Consider the following 8,676-nt stretch of genomic DNA (forward strand, 5'->3'; position numbering starts at 1 on the left):
ATTTTCATGGGGAATTGATGGTTAGAGTTATTAAGAATTGGATACAAAAATAGGCTTCAATATTACAAAAGAAGATAGTCTCAAAATAAAATACTAATGATGAGACTCTAAGACTTATTATAATTAATTCAAGTTGCAACTTCCAATACTCAAATTATTTAGATTTAGATAATTGAATTCCAACAAATAATTATAAGATAGTAATTTCAATCTAGGCTACTAAAATTTACATGAAATTGTTTTTTTTATATTTCATTTGGTGATTTATATATGAGGTTTACATAATTAGTTCTTAATAAATTTTGACCTATGTGTGGACCAACACTTTATCGGTACAATAGGAGTAGCCTTGAACACCCATCAAGAAGGTTTTTGAATAAGGAATACGTCTAATATAATTTTATACTTTATTTTAATCGTTAAGGAGCCGAAACCAAATCGTTTTTTACTTGAGCTATGAACCAATGAGACCTTATTTTTGAGGGACCTCATCCTCATATATGTTCGGCATTAAAACCTTTATATTTATTTTTATATTGAACAACATACAAAATATTTTTATGAAACAATATGGTTATTGTTTGCATTAATTAACAAGTTAACAATAACATAAAAGTCAAATATAATAGAAATAAAGGAAAAAAGTATTTGAAAATAAATGCATGGGAATTTGGCCCCACCTCCATGTAGGATGTACAAAGGAAATACAATGAAAGATGAGAATAACTTAGGTAATAATTAATTAACAAATGAAAACAAGGAAACAAGAAAGATGTAAAAGGCGATAAATAGTGATTTTATCTCACCCATGAATTTAACTTTGTAAAGGTACATTCTTAAGCACTATCTCTCTACCCCATTTAGTTGGTTACATGAAATAGTAGCCTATTTAGCATAAACTAGTTAAATAATTTAGCTCTATAAATACTGTTTAAAGATGATGGAATTATGAAAGATATGTGCAATAATGTTTCTTATTGTCATATGACTCATGAGTTGAAATCTTATATTTTTATTATCTAATCATTTTAATATTTTTAAAATATTAAAAATTGATTTAAAAAATTCATATATAAGATAATTAGATATAGTGAAATTGATAGTTGAAATTTAAAACTAAATGATAAATAAGTGTTTTCTTGTGTGGATTTAAGCTTAGAGAATGGAAATCATAGGGTCTTTCTAAAAATTTAGATTATTTTTCTTCCAAATATTTATTGATGTAAACAAAATGCAATATTCAAGAAGTTTGTCTTACCATCCATATTAAATAGTTTCCTTATCTAGTTGTAGACATGTAAATTCAATGAACTTGCTAAAGAAACATAGTCCAAGTTCAATGCATTGGTCTTTAGACATTTATCTATTTTTTTCCACTTTATTATTCATAGATTCTTTTGGAGGGTTATATAACAGATCATATATGAATTATAGATTTTGACTAAGCTAGTAAGCCACTTCACTATGCATGTTTTGGACAACTTGAGTACTCCCAACTCCTAAAAAATATTTTATCATTTTCATAAATGTGTATGAATTGATTTGTTGAAGATCTTGGGGGAAATTTGAAAGTTACTAAACACTTGGTTGTTAATAAAAATTTGATCTAACCCAAGTAAAAGCACCTACACTCTTTGCATATATATATATATATATATATATATATATATTTGGTACTTATAGTATTGATTGTTATAGCTTAATTTAAATATGCTATGAATGGTCCTTATTACTAAGTAAATATTCATTTAATTTTTTCTTGTGGTGTTGATTTTAATTTGAGTGCCTACAAATAAACTATGAGTATTTTAGCACAGAATATTGTGTGTTAGTGTACACTTCTTATTCCACCTAGACATCCACATAGGCTTTTAAGCCTAGTTAAGTGACTTGACACCTACATTCATGAGGTGTTCAGTTAGTTATAGGTTTGTGAGTGGTGTCAAATGAGCTTCAACACATCACCCTATTTCCTTGGGTTGTTTTAGCCACCCCTCATAGTTGAAGGAGTCTATCCCTCTTTTGGTGGAGGCACTCCCACCTATTTGTACACATCTTCTTTCCAAATTCATTGGTAGACTTTGTTCAATTTCATGTTATTATGTTCTTGTGTTTTGTCTTCATTGGATTATGGATTTCACATTAGAAGCCCATTTGACACCACTCACAAAATCTAACATGATAGTTGAAGGAGTCTATCCCTCCTTTGGTGGAGGCACTCCCACCTATTTGTACACATCTTCTTTCCAAATTCATTGGTAGACTTTGTTCAATTTCGTGTTATTATTTTCTTGTGATTTGTCTTCATTGGATTCTGGATTTCACATTAGAAGCCCATTTGACACCACTCACAAAATCTAACATGATAGTTGAAGGAGTCTATCCCTCCTTTGGCGGAGGCACTCTCACCTATTTGTACACATCTTCTTTCAAAATTCATTGGTCTGCTTTGTTCAATTTCTTGTTATTATGTTCTTGTGATTTGTCTTCATTGAATTTTGGATTTCGCATTATGGATCAACATATAATAGTTCACTAGTAGATCTAGTTGACAAGATTTGACTATAGATATTGGATATACAATATATTGTTTACACTTACACTAATTATATATTTTAGATTTATGTAATATTGTAGGTGATTTTGGGAAAGTGCGAAATGCTTTATTTGGGTGCTCACAAATATTTTCCTTAGTTCTGACAAGTTCCTAGCATCTGCACATTTGTATAGGTTACAGAACTCTACTTTTGTATTCAATTGTGTCCTAGCAAATTATAATTTAATTGTCAATGAAGTATTCGACTTTGTGTATTCAATGATATCCTAGCAAATTATAATTTAAATGTCAATAAAGTATTTAACTTTGTCCAAGCTTATGATCATGATCATATTATTATTGAAGCCATAAGACCCACTTTAAGAATTATATTTGTCATAGGGTAAACAATTCTTCTTGTGCAAGTTTCCAATGTAATGTATTTCATTCTAGGGAAATTGACAGTCATTAGAAAATGACTAGGGTTGATACATGATAGATGATTTAATCCATTTCACAGGAGAAAACTATGCAACACTCCATTGTATCTATGTTGCCAAAAATATGACGAGCCAACCTTGTTTCACATTTCAATAGCAGTGTGTTTCTCGTCGCCAATGCCCGTTTCCAGCAAGAAAATGCGTTTCGAGGATGTTTACAGTTTGCCTCCTATAATCGTTTATGAGGGGTCCTTTTATCCTTATGATTTATGGGCTCTCTACTCTGCATGTGAAACTTTCTCAGATCTTGAGTATTTAAAAATGCGGTCTTTCACTTAGTCTTTGTACCAATTACTGCAAGTGTAGTAAAGTAATTTATTTTTTACTGATTTGACATTGATAGTTTGGTTTTTGAGGCATTTGAAATCGCATCTCTCATAAATTAACAAGTAGATGCATGCACTACCAATATGACATGCAAATCGTAGTTATCTCGATATATCATAGTGTATGACTTGCAAATAATAGTTATATTAACCATATAGCCTCCATAGGCTATAATTTGCATTCAAAAAATATCTCTTTCTATATATATATATATTTTATTTTGTTATAAAATGATTGAAATGAAGATTATAAATTACAAATTGATTCAAAGAATTTCAAGAAGAGTTTTAAGAATTGGTGTTTCAAATTAGGTATGTTTATTTCTTCCCTCCATTAATATATCAATCATTTTTTTTTTGGTATAAAATAAATTTTAGAACATGAATTGATCTGTTAAAAAATGGATGGTGCTTTTTCAAATCCCTTTATGTTCAAATGACAAAGTCAATCCACAAACCCCACAAAATGTAACAAAAAAAAGAGAGAATTTGAGCAAAGGTTGTGGAAGATTGTCATAATAATAGGAAATTATATAGGAGGAAATTATGGCAATTCTAGAAGCAGGCAATCGATGTGCCCACATTGCATGACAAACAAGGCTAGTTCAATCGCATGAGTTCAATATCATTTGTTGGGGGTTGGAAAGAAAGAACAAATAGTTGTTTGTAATAAAATTCCAAAAGGAGAAAGATACGATTTAATCAGAGTTTTAATTTTGATAGTCTTTAAAATCTACGGAGAGACAATTAACATATTCTCAACTAGGGATGCCACCATTTTCAAGTGCTTCTTCTATCTCTATTTATGAATCTCAAATTGGGAAAATGTTTGATGCTACAGAAAAAAAGAATGTAGATGTTGCTATTAGATGACTTTTCTTTGGTTGCATAATACCATCAACATAACTAGGTCTCTTTTATGGAAAGAGGCTATGAGGATGGTCAATAATACACCTAAAGGGTATGTTCCTTGAAGTTATGAAAAACTTTGCACTATTATTTTAGATTATGAGAAGAAACACATTGAAGAAAGGCTAAGAGACATTAGAGATGGTCATATATGGGTGTTTCTATAGTTTTAGATGGTTGGATTGATATTGCACATAGACCACTAATTAATATTCTTGTTTCTTCACCTAAGGGTACAATGTTTATCAAATTGCATGATACTTCTGCTCATGTGAAAGATGCAACATATACGATAAGCCTTTTATCAAATTGCATGATACTTCTGCTCATGTGAAAGATGCAACATATATGATAAGCCTTTTATCAAATTGCATGATACTTCTGCTCATGTGAAAGATGCAACATATAAGATAAGCCTTTTTAAGAAGCAATTGAATAGGTAGGGAGAAATAATGTGCAAATTATAACTAATAATGCTTCAAATAATGTTTTGGAAGGGGAGAGAATTATAGATGAATATTCAAACATTTTTTGGATACCATGTGCAGTTCATTGCATGAAATTGCTTCTTAAATATTTGCTTAATAAGCTTCTTTGAATTGACTGGTTTTATTTTTCCATAGTACTGGGTTTTGAGAAAGTTATCCTTTGAGTATGCTTAAATCAAAAATATCTTTTGAATGTGTTTTCTCAATATTCCACTAGGGTTTTCAATCCTTATTACAAACATTAGATAAAGTTTCTTGATTAAAAAAAAAGAGAGAAAAGAATGATGAAAAAAGAAAAGAGTGAAAAGTGAAAGATCTGCAAAGTAATGTAATTAATCTTATATTGGTCTTTTGTATTAGTAATAGTTATGATAAGATTTTGTAGTCCATTGTAGCCAACAATTATAGGCATACCATGTTTCTCTTATAGATTATGTATTTTTGGGTTCATATATTTTAATCTTTCTCTCTAATTTTGTACTGAATTTCTTTTTATGCAAATATTAAATAAGCATATTAACGATAAATATAAATTAGAAACATCTGTTCCTGAACCTCACGATTCAAGAACTAATTTACCCTTTTCAACTTCCCTGGGAAAGAAATACATCGCTTTAGAAACTCCCCATCAATCTATCTCACAGAAAACTAAAGATAGTAAGATTCATCTCCACTAGAAATAGACTGGAAATATCATATTTTTAATTCCCGTTTCTTTAAATGTTAAGCATTGTGAAACTTTATCATTTCACTTGGAAAGATCTTAGATATCATATCATCTGGTCTACTCTTTTTAATGCCTGAAATCTCATCAAAGGGAAAAATTTATAAGAAATGAAGCATGTCACTTCAAACTTGCTTGGCCTTATGAGAAGGTATCACAGTCATCGAAACCCTCCAAGTTCAGGGCCACTAAAACCCAAGAAAGACACAGAAAATAGTTCACTTCCGCCAATGTAGGGATCACCATTCATTTCGCAACAGACGCAGATGCCATTTCACAGAAAATATCACACCGAAAACAGAAAAAAATAAGTACAAACAACTTTTCCAGTAGAAGTAGCTAAAGAGGTTTGGACTTCCAAATCATGCTTTCCTCCCCACATTACTGTTTTAGATGACCTCCCCTCCTCTCTCCCTAGGTTTACTCATCACATTACTCCTCAATGTTGCATATTTCAATGGAGTGTTGCACAGTTTTCTCCTGTGAAAGGGATTTTCATCCACGTTAAGGCTGGTATTTTGTCTTATGTCATATATCAACCCTAATCATTTTCTAATGATTGTATTTCCATCACAAATTTTCATGGAAGGAATCATTGGTTCATGAACCTTACGTATTTGATAATGATTTTTACCCTTGTCAACTTTTTCAAGAATGAAATACATCGCTTTAGAAACTCGAACCAGAAGAATAGTTGACCCTAGGACAAATAGATCCTTAAAGTGGGTCTTACTTTATGGCTTCAATAATAGGTTCATGATTGTAAGCTTGCACAAAGTTAAACACTTTATATACTTTCTCTCTTGAATATCCAGCTGAAACCACATTTCTGGCCCTGTTTTACCCTTCCTTGAGCTCAATTTGCATACATTATCTTGAGCTTTCCTTCCTTCAGCTGAAAGGCATTCTAGTTTCTCCCCATTCCATGTCTTCAACAAGAATTCCAAGATATCCGCATAGTCCCCTAACTTTTGTGCAACAACTAAAAAGTGCTCAAACAAATTGTCATCCTTCCCTTTCTTGAGCTCTTTCTTCAAACCTTCTCATACAAACCTTCTTTCCCTCATCTACAAGGCCTTCTAGTTTCTCTACATTCCATCTCTTCACCAAGAATTCCATAATATCGACATAGTTCGTTGTTGTGCAATAGCTGAAAAAGTGATCAAACAAGTTATCATCCTGCCCATCATACATCAAATGGGCAGACATAGTAATCTTCTTGTGCATCATGTCTTCAAAATCAATGATTGTACCATCAGGGTCAATCTCAAACAATTTTTTAACCATTTTAGTATATGCAGTCTCGTGGCACTTCTCATCTGCAGCAACAGTTCCACATATTTCACTCATAATATTTCTTATGGATAAATCTACAAACATATACATAAACTATGATTGACCTACATGTAGTAGTTTCTAAGGTACTAAACTTATATTGTTAATCCTACTTGAGATAAGTCATATTTGTTTGTATCATTAGCATAATTAGCGAATTAGTGTTGGAGGCTAAGGATCTCTAACTGCTAAGTTGTGGTATACAAGAGATGAATGGGTAGCTTGTAGTTATGGAGAAGTATGAAATAGAATGATGGATATAACTTAGTATGAATTATTGAAGGATTTGAGTCTCGATAAATTTATAATCTATGTCACTAATACATTTGGCCTTAAATTTCGACGAGCATTTCCGACGATCTATGTGATTTCTTTTGCTTTGTCAATTGATTTGTTTTTTTTTCAAAAAATTGCCCTGTGTTCATTGGAATTCCGACACTAATACATTTGGTCTAGAATTATGATGAAGGTTTCCGACGGAGAAGGTATATTGTTACCAAATTTCATTTTTTTTTGAAAAAATGCCCGAATTCGTCGGAATTCCGACGATAATTTCACATTTGGTTTTGACGGAGAAGGCATTAAGAATGAATTTTTTATTTTTTTTTAAAACTGCTCGCGTTCATCGAAATTTCAACGACAATGGGTATTACTTCAAAAAAAAAAAAAACACTGCATTTCATTTTAACCCAAAGTTGCAATCCCGCGCAAGCAAAGCTCTTTCACTCCCTACGTGCGATCTCCTCCACCTAATCCTAAATCAAACTACCAGCCTATGAAAAGCAGAGCTCTATCACTCCCACCCAACCCAACATTCGAGCTTCACTGCGGTGGCACATTCCAACTTTGACAACATTTCGCGCAATTTAACAACTAAAAGATTAGGGCACTCTACTTCATATGAATTTTGCATATGAATTTTCATTTTGGGGTTGCACATTATCGATTTAACATTAATAATATTGAATTTTGCATATGAATTTTGGACCTACTGCAAGGGAACTTTATGCCACACTATCGATAGCTAGATTATCTATGAAGATCATGATTATTGACAGCTAGATTAACCTTGATCATGCTAACAAAATATGGAAGTTTAACCTTAACAATAAAATGTTGAAGAAAACCCTTAAGTCTTGTTGAAGCTCCCATACATCATATCAGGAATAATCCTAAAAAGGACCTCTTTCCTTATATTCCCATCATCGGTATACTAGACCTAATAGACATACTAGCATGCATAATTCCTCTGAAACATAGCATTAATTCAGAAGGGCTTCAAGAATGATAGCGAGATAATTGCCAACTTCTACTACTTTCACTGCAAAAGCTACCGAGAGCCAGCCATCTTCTGCATCTAGCATCCTTCGGAAGGGGGCTAAATTTTTGTTAATGACCCCAATTCGGTACACCTCCCATGCATCTTTTATCGTTGTTTTCTTTCTTTCCTTCTCTGCCTTTCCTTGGACATGCTCCTCTTCCTCATCGTCTGGGTCCTCTTCTAAATTTGATGAGAAGTAATTGCTCGAGTTGAAATACAGACCCAACAGGCTTACCTAGCTACTTAAATCCAGGTTCAAGATTTCGTTAGCAACAGCCTACCCATCCACAGAGAGAATAAACATCGACCATTGGGCAGAGCACGGCTTCGTAGACAAAACCATCACACCAATGTCTACCACCGCCTAAGGTGGAGGTCACCGGTCTCCATACCACATCTCCTGCCCTATCATCAGTATGAAACAACCTCCTGCACTGCATTTGAAAACTTTCCTCTCTACACATGCAACTCAGACTGAAATGATGAACCATTTTTGCGGCACTTAGTTGAATATCGCATGCCTCCTCTCTACAAACA

The 8,676-nt window shown here is 32.5% G+C and overlaps 1 protein-coding gene across 1 annotated transcript; it reads right to left on the reverse strand.

The window, feature by feature from the left end:
* Positions 1–5,643: 5,643 nt before the first annotated feature.
* LOC131858484 (stearoyl-[acyl-carrier-protein] 9-desaturase, chloroplastic-like) lies at positions 5,644–6,833 on the reverse strand. The gene is made up of 3 exons (XM_059211739.1): positions 6,537–6,833; positions 6,279–6,412; positions 5,644–5,671 (listed from the first exon to the last, which is right to left on the reverse strand). The coding sequence occupies exons 1-3, from the start codon at positions 6,831–6,833 to the stop codon at positions 5,644–5,646; spliced, it is 459 nt and encodes a 152-aa protein (XP_059067722.1).
* Positions 6,834–8,676: the final 1,843 nt, after the last annotated feature.

The sequence above is a fragment of the Cryptomeria japonica genome, chromosome 9 (genome assembly GCF_030272615.1).
Source record: "Cryptomeria japonica chromosome 9, Sugi_1.0, whole genome shotgun sequence".
NCBI classification, from domain to species: domain Eukaryota; kingdom Viridiplantae; phylum Streptophyta; class Pinopsida; order Cupressales; family Cupressaceae; genus Cryptomeria; species Cryptomeria japonica.